Here is a 14,289-nt window from a genome sequence, read left to right on the forward strand (position 1 = left end):
ATCTTTTTGAATCCTCTCTCTCTCTTCTCTAGTATTAGCTATCCCTCCTAGCTTTGTGTCATCAGCAAATTTAATCAGTTTACCCTCAATTCCTTCATCTAAATCGTTGATAAAGATGTTGAACAATACAGGGCCCAGGACAGAGCCCTGTGGTACCCCACTTGAGACATTCTTCCAACTGGATGTGCAGCCATTTACGACCACTCTTTGGGTCCGATCACTAAGCCAGTTATGAATCCACCTAACAGTTGCCTTGTCCATTCCATACTTAGTCATTTTTTCAATAAGGATTGTATGAGAGACTTTGTCAAATGCTTTGCTGAAGTCAAGATATACTATATCTACAGCATTTCCTTGATCCACCCAATCAGTGATACCGTCATAGAAGGAAATTAAGTTAGTCTGACATGACTTATTAGTTACAAACCCATGCTGACTCTGTTTAATCACTTCATTCTTATCCAGGTATTGACATACATGTTGTTTAATAATTTGTTCAAAGATCTTTCCTGGTATAGAAGTAAGACTCACCGGCCTATAGTTGCCTGGGTCCACCTTCTTCCCCTTTTTGAAGATAGGAACAACATTTGCTCTTCTCCAGTCTTCTGGCACTTCTCCTGTTCTCCAAGAATTTTCAAAGATTATGGAGAGGGGTTCAAAAATTTCTTCTTTCTTCAAAAAAGTCTTAACTTTGGGTTTAGATGCCAAATCCCTCTGAAACAGAACAGTGAGAGCATACACCTGACCCTTGAGGGAGTGTTAAGAGCCAGCCCTGCCTCCAATCCGGACTGTAAGAAGGAGAGCAGGCCCCGAAAGGAAAAAGACATTGGTGAAGTACTGGTGCACTCATACCAACAAAAATCTGTATAGGCCTTGACCGAAGTTGAGCAAATGATACAGCCTTGAACGTCGCCACCATCTTTCCTAGGACCTTCAAGCAAAATCGAAGGGAATGCCTGCTCAGACGCTTCAAAGTTCTGATGGAAGATTGAAGAGATAATCTCTTCTTTTTATGGAAAGCTGATGCTTGAACAGTGTCAGGCACCATTCCTAGAAACTATAGCCGCTGTGCAGAAAACAAAATAGACTTTGTGCTGTTGACAATCCACCCAGATTGCTCCTTAGCCATTACAACTATCTGCAGGATCTCTAGATTCTGAGCAAAGGATGGCGCTTTGACAAGAATATCGTTCATAGAGGGGAAACCAATAGCAGCGCCATAACCAGGGCCTGGATCTTTGTGAATACTCTGGGAGCTGTGGATAGTCCGAATGGGAGAATCCTGAACTGATAGTGATCTTGATTGACCGCAAAGTGAAGAAATCACCGATGGGCTGGAAAAATTGGCACATGCAAATAAGCGTCCCGAATATCTACCTGAGAAAGAAATTCCCCGGCTTTCATAGATGCGCTCACTGACCAGAACGAATACATCCTGACGCGACAAAGCCAAACGCATTTTTTCAGGCATCCAAAATCTAAAATAGGCCGCATCGAGAGGTCTTTTTTTGGGGATGACAAATAGGTTTGAATAAAACACCCCCCTGAAGCGCTTTGAAATGGGAACAGCTACAATCACTCTCGCCTGAAGCAGAGAATCTATAGCATGGTTGAAACTGACTTTCCTGCTGGGAGTCCTGGTGGGTGAGAGCAAAAAGGAATGATCCTGAAGTAGAGTGGTGAACTCTATCCTGTAACCCGAAGAAATGATCTACCTGACCAAAGATCATCGATTGCCCTAAGCCATGCCTCCTGAAACAGGAGTAGGTGGCCACCCACCCAGGAGGGATTCTTGAGTGGGCTAGCCCGTCAAGAATTGACCTTCCTGTTACCTCTGGACCCAGAGAGCATAGCCCCGATCCAGAAAGCCGTCTGCAGTTGTCTAAAGGCAGCACTTCCTAGGCTCCGGGGAGATCTTTGGTCTAACTTGCAGACCTGATTCTTCCGATGCTGGAAACTGACGAAAGGAATGGACCTACAAAGCCCCACGCCTCCAGAAAGGATGGCTGCACCTGGACTGAGGAAGCAGAGGCTTCTGTCGGAACTTGCTTCCAAAATGATCTTATCTATCATGGTTCCAAATAAGCGAGATTCCTGGAATGGCAATCCTGTCAGGGACCTCTTTGATGCTAGGTCCACCCTCCATACCTTGAACCACAGCAATTACTTGCCACCTGGGCAGAGCACTAAGGATGTTGAACAGAGATACTTCCCTGCCCTGCCTGTGCAAACTGAGCTGCTATCTGGCCAATTCCAAATCCTGGGAAAGAGCCAAAAAACATTGTTGCAAATGCTTAGCCTATGCTGTCACCGCCTTGGACATGGCAGAAAAAGCAGGGTAAAACCTGCAGCTTCAAAAGCGGATTTCACCACCGACTTTATGCATCTATCCTTGGGGTCCTTAAGTGCCACAGCCTCTGCAAGAGGTAGAGTGATCACCTTAAAAAAGCGAGATACCGGAATGTTAACCACCAGTGGAGTGGGCCAAGAGGATATAACACCTCCATAGGACTCTCTGTAAAACCTCTGTAAATTCCTCATGGTTAGAAAAGCATCTAGCCATGCTCTTACCCCTCCTATAAAAACCTGTTTTGGTAACAAGAGGGCGGAGGAGCTTTTACTTTCACAGAGGCGTCAACAGCCAACACCAAACTTTCTCACCTGATACTGATCTAGAATGGACTCCAAACTAGAATAGGATTCTGAGCTCTGAGAGGAAAATCCCTTGAAGAGGGGAAAAGGAACCTAGGTGCCTCCCTTGTGAATATGACCTGGAAGAGGAGGTAATGCGAGGCTGTCTGGAGCGCCTTCATGACAGGCCATATTTTTGCGGGGTGGATGGAGGATCCAATTCACTTGCAGTGGCGATCAGATCGGAGCTCCTTGGGCACGAGTACTCACTGGCAATTGTACCACAACTGTAACCAGTGTTTTGGACAAGCTTACTTCGGCCACAGACTAAGCCAAGTCCAGGCAGGAGGGGCCATATTCTCCTCAGATATCATAGAGGTCCGCTGAGCAGCTACCAACAAGTAAGCAGGAGGAGTACAAGAGGCACAGTAGGCTACAGACTGACCGGTGGAAAACTTACTATTACATTTTACACAAAAATAGAAAATGACAAATGCAGGCTGCGCTAATGGGTGTGCATGGTGCTCTCTAGACTCAAGACACTATACATGATAGAGGCTGATGACAAGGTTATACTTACCTGTCCTGAAGATCCAGATTTCTTTACTTCTACTCCATGCACACACGCACTATGTGGCGAGACAGGTGGGCAGGCAAGAGCTAGTTGGCTTACGGACCTTCACCCCAGTACCTAACTACCAACATTTCCAAGGTACATCGGTCCAACCACACCGACGCTAGAGGGTACAGACTGAACAACTACAGCCTGTACTCTCCGTTTCTACATGGGTGAAACAGAATGCATAATTACACCCTGCTACCGTGAGACATCAATCTGAAAAACATAAGTAAAATGGTTATCGCCTAACCTAAGACAGGTGTGAGACATACCTTGCCTCCAACTGACACTAGAAAAAACTGAGGAAGCCTCACTCCAGCAGGCGAGGTTTAGTCTGCTGGGGAGGAGCAAATTTTATTTAAATGCAATAATAGTGTCAGCTTCCATAGGGCCGCCATCAGGGAATTACTGCCCACCCTGACAGGTTTTTGGGGCCCGGTGAGCAGAGGGGGCTCGGAGCAGGCCCTGTCTCTTCTGCTTACGGGCCCCAGAGGCAGGATTATGCTGGTGCCAGGGGTCGACATACCGCCAGGGCAACTGCACCAGGGCCCGAAGGTGGAGGTGGGCCCCTACAGGCAGGGGTGTACTGCCCATAGCAGCAGAGTATGCAGCTGCTATGGGGCCACTCAGTCAAGATTGCGGGCGGGAGTGAGAGGGGCCCAGGCAGTATCCACCCCTGGCCAGTGCAGTAAATGAACCTGCGTTTGAGAAAAGATGGAGACAGATGGGGCAGGATGGAGACATATGGGGCAGGATGAAGACAGATGGGGCAGGATGGAGACACATAGGGCAGTATGGAGACAGATGGTGAAGGATCATGGGGCAGGATGTAGACAGATGGGGCAGGAGGGAGACACATGGTGCAGGATGGAGACAGATGGGGCAGGATCATAGGGCAGGATGGAGACAGATGCGGCAGGATGGAGACAGATGCGGCAGGATGGAGACAGATGCGGCAGGATGGAGACAGATGCGGCAGGATGGAGACAGATGCGGCAGGATGGAACAGATGCGGCAGGATGGAGACAGATGCAGGATCATGGGGCGGGATGGAGACACATGGTGCAGGATCATGGGGCAGGATCATGGGACAGATGGGGCAAAATCATGGGACAGGATGGAGACAGATGCGGCAGGATGGACACACATAGCGCAGGATCATGGGGCAGGATGTAGAGAGGTGGGGTAGGATAGAGACACATGGTGCAGGATCATGGAGCAGGATGGAGACACATGGGCAGGATGGAAACAAATGGGGCAGGATGGAGACACATGGTGAAGGATCATGGGGCAGGATGTAGACAGATGGGGCAGGAGGGAGACACATGGTGCAGGATGGAGACAGATGGGGCAGGATCATAGGGCAGAATGGAGACAGATGCAGCAGGATGGGGACAGATGCGGCAGGACGGAGACAGATGCAGGATCATGGGGTGGGATGGAGACACATGGTGCAGGATCATGGGACAGGATCATGGGACAGATGGGGCAGGATCATGGGACAGATGGGGCAGAATCGGCACTTATGGTGATATTAGTATTGTGTTTTCTTTTTATTAATGATCAGTATGATAGTATTCAGTCACTATGTGGTGGTAATATGTGGTTTGGTCATGGTGTGGCGGTATTTGTTGCTTGTATGTGCTATTATTTGATTACTATATGGTGGTAATATGTGGCTTGGTCATGCTGCAGTGGTATTTATCCATCGTATGAGATATTATTGGTCATTTTAAAAATTGAAAAATAAATTAAAATATACCTAAATTGTATTGGATATTTTAGCAAATGTTTAATAAGTTACAGTAGCGTAGGGCCCGGCCAAAAGAGTCTACCTTGTTGTGGTGGAGAAAACAAAAGCTGCTGGCTATGTATGTGATATGGTGATGGGAACTGTTAATGTGTGATTAGTGAGGATGTGGTGTAGAAGTGGAGTTTTTCCAAGAGAGGGCGGTGGGATTGTGGAAGGTTCGAGGGTTGAAGCCTGGGCGGAGTCTCAAGGGGTCCCCGAAAATTTTGCCAGTATGGGGCCCCGAAATTCCTAGTGGCAGCAGACTATGCCATGGTTCTGTGTCCCTTAATGAGAAAGGTGGATATCAGAAATTTTGTAATATAACTTTTCAAAGAAAACTGTTTCTTTTGTCACTTATGAGCCACTTCTTCTCTTGTTTCTGGCCAGTTCACTGAGGTATCAGATTACTGCTGCCTTTTGAAGTCTATGGAGAGGAGAGTGGGAGGAAGAGGGAGGAGCACAGTGATAGAGATAGAGGGAGGCACATATAGCTGGTGCTCCTATTTTCTGCCAAGCTGTCGGTTCCTAGCTACACTGCTGAATACTGCTGTTTGATGTCCTCCATGCTGCTTCTTAGAGCAGGAACCCCTCATGTCTGCGTGTGTTGTGCATGAGAGACACCATAACATCTAGCCTACATCCATTAGCCAAGGGACAGCTAAAAATTAAAGAACAAGTAAAAAAAAAATACAGGATACATATGTAAAGGCTAAAAGTGATGTTATTCTTTATGTACACACACATAAGAGCTGATTCTGAACTGTCATTTGAAATGTCAGGTAAGCTTTAAGTGTATGATAGAATGAGGGTGTATGACTCAATTTCAGCCCTCCATTGATTACATTAAAGGGGATGTTCGGTCTTTGAGTTCAAATCTGTGGTCACCTTATTTGACTGCAGACTTATGAATCCTCACAGTGCACCGCAATTATGCGATTTGCACACATGCGGTCACGGGCTAACTAGACATGAGCAGCCTCACTCAATACATGTGAATTAAGCAAGGCCGGGAACGTCTATTTGGAATGTGGCTGGAAGCATGCAAATCACATATTTGTGGCCACATGACATTCCGCTCCCAACACCGGAAAATCTCGACAGCGTGCTGTGAGGATTCACAAGTCTGCATTCATATAGAGTAACTGCAGAATTGAGCCCAAAGACTGGACAACTCCTATAATGAGCTATCAACCTAAAATCTGGAAAAAGAGTATTTCTTGTATATCTTACCCTGCAAAAACAGAGATTTCAGATTCCGGAGTCTGCTGAGCTGCAACTCTTGCAAATTACTGATGGCATTGTAACCCAAATGTAGCACCTCTAAACTCTGCATTATTGGAGACAGTGGCTCCCCAAATAATGGATCTCTGTAATTCAAAAGAAAAAATAAGACAAGTTGAGGCTACAGGCGAAGCATGCTTTGCTAAAAATGTTATGAAAACTTGGCGGTTTCCTGCCGTAGTACACCTATACCCCAGTTACCTGTTATTCTTGACTTGCTGCCCATATCCACTAGAGTTAACTTTTTGGTGAAGCATCTGCCGGTTGGTGAGGGGATTCTGAGACTTCTGTCTCGGCAGTATGGACTCAATGTGGTTGTAGTTAAGATACAATGCCTATTGAAAGAAAATATGATAGACTGGTGTTTAATGCAGGACAGCCCTGGTACAGTATTGAAAGACATAGGCAAATGATAATAAATCCTCCCTGCTGATGACAGAGGAAATAGGTTGGAAAATACTGGATTCAGCACCAAAATGTAACCCAAGTGCTTGTAAAGACAACCTCTTGTTAGTGCGCGAACATGTCCCAAAAAGTGGAAGATCTAACTAAGTTAAAAACATTATTAAAACATTTTTGAACCTTTCATGACTTTGAGCTGAAATATTCGTAAATTATTAACAGTGATTGTGTCCACTGCGCCATCAGAGGAGGTAAGCTGAAATGTTCTCTGGCACAAATTGAACGTAGGTAGATTGTGACCATGGGTACCACGTCCTCTATGGGATTACGGAATTATGGGATATGAAAAATTGAGTTTTGCCCCATTTTTGTAAGTGTCATGTGAATATATTATTATTTTTGTAATCTTCCTCTATTATTCTCCTGAGATTTTTCTCTTTTTTATCCATTTTAACATGTTTTTGTCTCATGTATGTTGTTATTTCAGCTCAATAATGATCATTGTTGGCCCTGAATTACTGGTGTGAGATTATTTACATGTATGGCTTGTGCCAGTAAATCCTGGGATTGTATATCCAGAACCATTTAATGACTTTATAATTCAATTTCAATCATCTATGGGATATCCTATGAAGGACATTGCCTGTTTGGAGCCAGTGTGGACAGGATTTACAATTACTGATGACCCAATCTAATATTTTGACCAATCCAAGAGAAGACGGATGGCACGTACCGGTAAAATCCAATTCTTTATTTCAACATTAAAACATGTTTGAGCGGGAGTGCAGGAGACGATGGCCTTTTCCGTTTTGCGCTGGGGTTGCGCTTCGTCTCCTGCACTCCCGCGCCCATTCTCCCGACAAACATGTTTTAATGTTGAAATAAAGAATTGGATTTTACCGGTAAGTGCCATCCGTCTTTTCTTGGATTGGACTGTTATTACCTTCGGTTTCAGGATGGGCACCGGTTGTTTTTTTCCGGTTAACAGCTTGTAACGTGTGAGCAATTTTCACACTATATGCACTGGCATTGAGGGTCAAGTTCTGTGCGGTGCGGCTTACATTTTCTTTGAAGTGGAATCTAATATTTGATCTTCACTTTTGCTTTTGTTTTATTTGGTTAATAAAATGTATTTTGGCCTGTGCTCTTTCACTGGCCTAAGCCCTTTTTATTGAGTCATTTAATATTTGCTAATTATCCCTTTTTTTTTTTCAGACTGATCTAAATACGGTGGTGTATTAATAGCATTAACTACTCAGGATAGTACATATCCCATATAACACTGTCACTTGTTGTTTGGTCACCACGTGTATTTATTATCCTGTATGGGATTATTTTGAATATTTTGACATAATTGCTGCACTTTCATTTTTCAGGTTATCACCATTTATCAATTAATTGTAGACAGCGTTTGCATTCCGCATTGTATTATCTACTGTAATTATCATGATCCATGTTGGATCATGTCAGATAGGAGCACTGGTAACCTTTTTTTTTCTCTCTCTAAGCATTGTGCTTAGAGATAGTTTTGCCCCCGGTGGCCAGTATGGTCATTGCACTGGTGTTTTTAGAGATAGTTTTGCCCCCGATGGTGGTTAGTGTAATTGCACAGGATCACTAACAGGTGTGTTTACTCAATAAAGGTGTGTCAGTTGTGCTCACTCACGTTGGTGATATTGTTGGCTTTTCCAACCAACCTGGGTGAAGGAAGGAGCTGAGGAGAGTCCAGGGCAGCTCAGTCAGAGTCCTGGAGTGGCAGCTATGGTGTCAGCGAGGAGTTCGTGTAAAGCATGGTGGAGTGGCAGCTATGGTGTCAGTGAAGAATTCCTGCAAAACTTGGTGGAGTGGCAGCTATGATGTAGAGCTGCACTCAGTTGCTGGAAGCTGCACTCAGGTGCTGGACTCCGTTGCTGGACAGCTGCACTCAGTTGCTGGACTCTGTTGCTGGAAGCTGCACTCAGGTGCTGGACTCCGTTGCTGGACAGTTGCACTCAGGTGCTGGACACTGTTGTTGGAAAGCTGCACTCAGGTGCTGGACTCCGTTGCTGGACAGTTGCACTCAGGTGCTGGACACTGTGGCTGGACCTGCACTCAGGTGCTGGGACTCTGGTGCTCCAAGGCATCACTTGGGTGCTGGACGCTGTTGCTGTAAAGCTGCACCTAGGTGTTGGACACGGTGGGAGGGAGATGCAGCTATAGTCCCCAATCCCCACAATTTTAAGCGTGTCCTGAAAACGCATTTATTCAGACTGGCCTATCGCCTCAACACATTAACCTAACCTATCCCTGTGTGGCAGAGCCAAAAGTTTTACCATAACCAGGTTCCCAGCATCATGTTCCCACATGCTTTATGCCTCCATTAGCCCTCTGTGTCTGTACTGTTACACACTTAACATTATGGCTGGTCCATACAATCAGGGCAATCGTTACCACCCACCTTTCGTGTCTACCTCTTTCCTCATAGACTGTAAGCTTGCGAGCAGGGCCCTCACTCCTCTTGTTATTTGTTAGAATCTACTGTATGTGATTATTGTTATGCTGTAATGTCTATTGTCTGTACAAATCCCCTCTGAAATGTAAAGTGCTGCGGAATATGTCGGCGCTATAAAAATAAAATTTATTATTATTATTATTATTATTAGATGCACTCAGGTGTTGGACTCTATTGCCAGGAGCAAGTGCATAAAAGCAAAGCTAAGTGTTTCCCTGTTTGTCACTTTTCCTCATGTTGGTGTTAGTACAGCGGTGGGGCCAGTGCCTGCACCACCCAGCTCCCTAGTAAGGAATAGGTGTAGGGTGTGCTAGGGTGACAGGTATCCTGATCGGCGACAGGTGAGGAGCCTGTATAGGGAACGTTAGGAGTGTTAGGGACACTGACTCAGGGGAGTGCAGGAGGTCTCCACGTTCCCTGCTCCTTATCGCAGGGCCCACCGTTGTAAATGTTTCCCTATCCCCTGTGTCTTGTTGTATTAGTTACCGGCCTGCGGGCCGTGTCACACTGGATAATTACACGTGCCGTGTCCTGTTGTATTAGTTACCGGCTTGCTGGCCGTGTCACACAGGACGAGGAACGTGACATTAATTAATACTTTTTTTTTGGTATGCAGAGTGAGAAATTGGATTAAGTCTCTTGAAATACAATGGTTAGTATAGTGCTGCGATTCCTGAATTGACTCCGGTAAATGTTCGCCATCGAACACATGCGCACTGAGATTCCCTCTGGGAACTTTCCATAATGGCTTCAATTAATGGAGTGCACATGTCTCTGAAGTCACTTGGAGATTTCTCAGTTACGAGCGCTCCCAATGAATGCGGGAACTGAAAGATGAACATCCAGGGTATGCTGCAGCGCGCATGCGCTCATGGCTGTGCCACCTAATTAATCACAATATAGAACACCTTTTCAAAAATCTTTGGCGAAAGGATTCTGTCGGGTTCAGTGCAATACAAACCACTATGGGTAAGCACTTAATGAAAACCACTATGATTACGAGGGGCTAAGGTATTCCATCTGACATTGGGGTGACCATGTGCTATTATTTAGGCTGGCCTGATACAGTATTTTGATCAATTCAAAGATGGTTGTGTTTGTAATAAATTACTTGGTGGATTATAAATAACTGGTTTCTTATTAATACACTGGGGTGACCAGATGACATTGTGTCAATATATTTGTATCAATACTAGTTGACCTGCATGTCAGGGTGAAGGGGTTTCTTTACATATATACTTATTGAATGGACCATACATAAATATGATTAAAATGGTAGATCATTTTCACAAATGAATACGTACCCTATATATTTATGGACTTATGCTTTTTCATGTTTCTTGCACATTACTGGGACATCTTTTGGTCGGCCTTTTAACCATATGCTATTTTGATTCTTGATATATTTTGTTATTCATTTTTTCCAAAAAAAATTAAGAGAGATTAATAGTAAAGTACTCCGTTTTCTTCTTTGGTGTGATATTTGTTTACTAAGAATAATGATGTATCTTTCACTTGAAAGAAAAATTGAGGTATGTTTGGTATAACTACATTTTCCCAGCTTATCTGATGCATGCTATTACTTTGAATGTGTTATTATTAATCCAGATTGTGTCTAGGTGACCGAAACAAAAAAAAAAAGGTTATATACTTGCGGATGTTTAAGAACTATCATCTGCATAGCTTTCATCTCAAAATAATAAAACTTATTTTACAGGGAAAGAAGAACAGGAAAAGAGTGCGGTGACCCCAGGAAAAAAAGGTCTCATACCAGCACACACATTCAGTGCAAACTCTCGAGCTACTATTTATTTATTTATTTATTTTACTCATTTATAGAGCGCCATTAATTCCACAGCGCTTTACAGACATTATTGGCACGGTCCCTGATGGGGCTCACAATCTAAATTCCCTATCAGTGTGTCTTTGGAATGTGCAGACTATATTTTAAAAAAAACAAAGACAGAAACATAATTATTAAATATCCTGCAGTAAGTAAATAAACAACAATTTAAATCACAGTTCATATCTTTGGGTTTTAGACTACGGTATATTTAAAGTCAATGGTCATGACTCCACCTTAAGACTGGGCAAAAATGGCCTGCATGGCACAGTCCCAAGACAAAAACCACTGCTGAGCAATAAGAAAATAAAGGCTCGCCTCAGATTTGCCTGAAAACATCTTGATGATCGCAAAGACTTTTGGGAGAATACTCTGTGGACTGATGAGGCTAAAGTTTATCTTTTTGGAAGGTGTATGTCCCATTACATCTGGCATAGAAGTAATACAGCATTTCAGAAAAGGAACATCACACCAACACTAAAATATGTTGGTAGTGTGACGGTCTGGAGCAGTTTTGCTGCTTCAGGAACTGGAGGACTTGCTGTGATAAACGGAGCATTGAATTCTCCTGTATACCAAAAAATCCTGAAGGAGACTGCCCAGCCATCTATTCGTGGCCTCAAGCTGAAGCGCACTTGGGTTATAGACCTGGACAATGATCCAAAACACACCAGCAAGTACATCTTTGAATGGCTTAAGAAAATCAAAATTAAGACTTTGGAGTCTGCTAGTCAAAGTTCTGACCTTAACCCAATTTGAGATGCTGTGGCATGACCGTAAAAAGGCGGTTCATGCTCGAAAACCCTCCAATGTGGCTGAATTACAATAATTCTGCAAAGATGAGTGGACTAAAATTCCTCCTGAGTGTTGTAAAAGACTCATAACCAGTTATCACAAAAACGCTTGCCTGCAGGTGTTGCTACTAAGTGTAGCCCAACAAGTTATTAGGTTTAGAGGGCAATCACTTTTTCACACAGGGCCCTGTAGGTTTGGATTTCTTTTTCCCTAAATAATAAAGACCTTCATTTAAAAACTGCATTTTTTGTTTACTTGTGTTATCACTGTCTAATATTTACATTTATTTGGTGATCTGAATCATTTAAGTGTGCCAAACATGCCAAAGAATAGGAAATCACGAAGGGGACAAACACTTTTTCACACAACTGTGTGTACAGTGGGTAAGGAAATTATTCAGACCCCTTTAAATTTTTCACTCTTTGTTTTATTGCAGCCATTTGGTAAATTCAAAAAAGTTCATTATTTTTCTCATTAATGTACACTCTGCACCCCATCTTGACTGAAAAATACAGAAATGTAAAAACTTTTGTAAATTTATTAAAAAAGAAAAACTGAAATATCACATAGTTGTCATGATCTGAAGTGGATCTGACAGTTTTAAAAGCACATGGTGAACGTTTTTTCCTTTGGCAAGGTGACGTGATTGCCCCTGGTGGCCTTTGGAATTATCACATGTGGTGTCATTCATTCTGAGTTGCCCCGGTGGTGGTTAGTGGTATCGCACGATAGTTTGGGTTTAATATGTACGTAATTATGAATCAGGTGTGGGGCTCTATAAATGAGTCTCAGGGTGTGCAATCACTGCTGGTGATATTCATTCATTGATTGATTCTGAGTTGGTGAGAGCCTGGTGGAAGGATGGAGCTGAGGAGGAGTCCTGTGCAGCTTAGCCAGGGGGGACGTGTGTCAGTGATGGTGTCTGCAGGAATTGCTGGCATGGCGTGGAGGAGTCGCAGTGATGGTGTCGGCAGGAAGTGTCTGCATGGACTGGTGGAGTGGCGACTATGGAGAGTAGCACTCACCATGTGGGACTTGGCTGCTGAGCTGGACTCAAGCATGCTTGACTTCGTGGCAGAAGCTGAACTCATCTTTGGGACTCTGTTACTAAGCAGCAGCAACTGGTGGTGGACTCTGCCCCAAGGCTGCACTATGGTGAAGGATCCTGTTATGGTGAAGGATCCGGGTGGAGGAGAAGACGCACGCAGGTGGAGGGCTCTGTTGCAGGAGCATAAGCACAGAGCATAAAGCTAAGTGGTGTCCCCCTGTATTGTCTCTTTCCCTCATGTGTGTCTCTAGTGCAGTGGTGGGATTAGTCTCCGCACCGCCCAATTCCCTAGTGAGGGTTTAGGGTCAGGGAGAGCAAGGGTTTAAGGTTCGCGTGCGGCGACAGGTGCGGAGCCTGTATAGGGAATGTGAGGAGTGCAGGGACACTGGCTCAGTGGAGTGCAGGAGGTCTCCATGTCCCCATTCCCTATCGCAGGGCCCACCATTGTTAATGTTTCCCAGGTTCCCCCTTATTATTTAAATTCGCCACTGGAGGCGCTGTATCCTGGGTCACGTGTGATTTGGGTTCGCCTTGCAGTAACATCTGCGTCCAGACACGCGTGACCGTGACATTTATCCTGGGTCACGTGTGATTTGGGTTCGCCTTGCGGTAACATCTGCGTCCAGACACGCGTGACCGTGACAATGGTCATGAGTATTCTCACTTTTTACTCAGACACTCATATTTAAGTCATTTGCTGTCCATTTCCTTGTTATCCTCCTTGAGATGGTTCTACTCCTTCATATGAGTCCAGCTGTGTTTAATTAAAAACTGATAGGACCTGATTTGTAAAGGCACACACCTGTCTATATAAGATCTCACAGTGCATGTCAGACAAAATGAGAATCATGAGGTCAAAAGAACTGGACAAGGAGCTCAAAGACAGAGTTGTGGCAAGGCACACATCTGGCCAAGGTTACAAAAGAATTTCTGCAGTACTCAAGGTTCCTAAGAGCAAAGTGACCTCCATAATCCTTAAATGGAAGAAGTTTGGGACCACCTGAAGTCTTCCTAGACCTGGCCGTCCAGCCAAACTGAGCAATCGTGGAACAAGAGCCTTGGTGAGAGAGGTAAAGAAGAACCCCAAGATCAGTGTGGCTGAGCTCCACAGATGCAGTAGGGAGATGGGAGAAAGTTCCACAAAGTCAACTATCACTGCAGCCCTCCACCAGTCGAGCCTTTATGGCAGAGTGTTCCGACGGAAGCCTCTCCTCAGTGCAAGGCATATGAAAGCCTGCATAGAGTTTGCTAAAAAACACATTAAGGACTCCCAGACTATGAGAAATAAGATTCTCTGGTCTGATGAGAAGAAAATAGAACTTTTTGATGATAATTCTAAATGGTATGTGTGGAGATAACCAGGCACTGCTCATCACCTGCCCAATAA

At 44.4% G+C, this 14,289-nt stretch overlaps 1 protein-coding gene across 4 annotated transcripts in view; it reads right to left on the minus strand.

The window, feature by feature from the left end:
- LRRC9 (leucine rich repeat containing 9) overlaps positions 1-14,289 on the minus strand; it is a 234,531-nt gene that overhangs the window by 76,299 nt on the left and 143,943 nt on the right. For all 4 annotated transcript variants that reach the window (XM_073571244.1, XM_073571255.1, XM_073571252.1 and 1 more), the window contains exons 26-27: positions 6,525-6,658; positions 6,273-6,409 (exon numbers count right to left, since the gene is read on the minus strand). In XM_073571244.1, the coding sequence (XP_073427345.1) occupies positions 6,273-6,409; positions 6,525-6,658 (271 nt within the window). The remainder of the gene's footprint in view (positions 1-6,272; positions 6,410-6,524; positions 6,659-14,289) is intronic.

The sequence above is a fragment of the Dendrobates tinctorius genome, unplaced genomic scaffold (genome assembly GCF_039654945.1).
Source record: "Dendrobates tinctorius isolate UK_male_01 unplaced genomic scaffold, ASM3965494v1 ptg000006l, whole genome shotgun sequence".
NCBI lineage: Eukaryota > Metazoa > Chordata > Amphibia > Anura > Dendrobatidae > Dendrobates > Dendrobates tinctorius.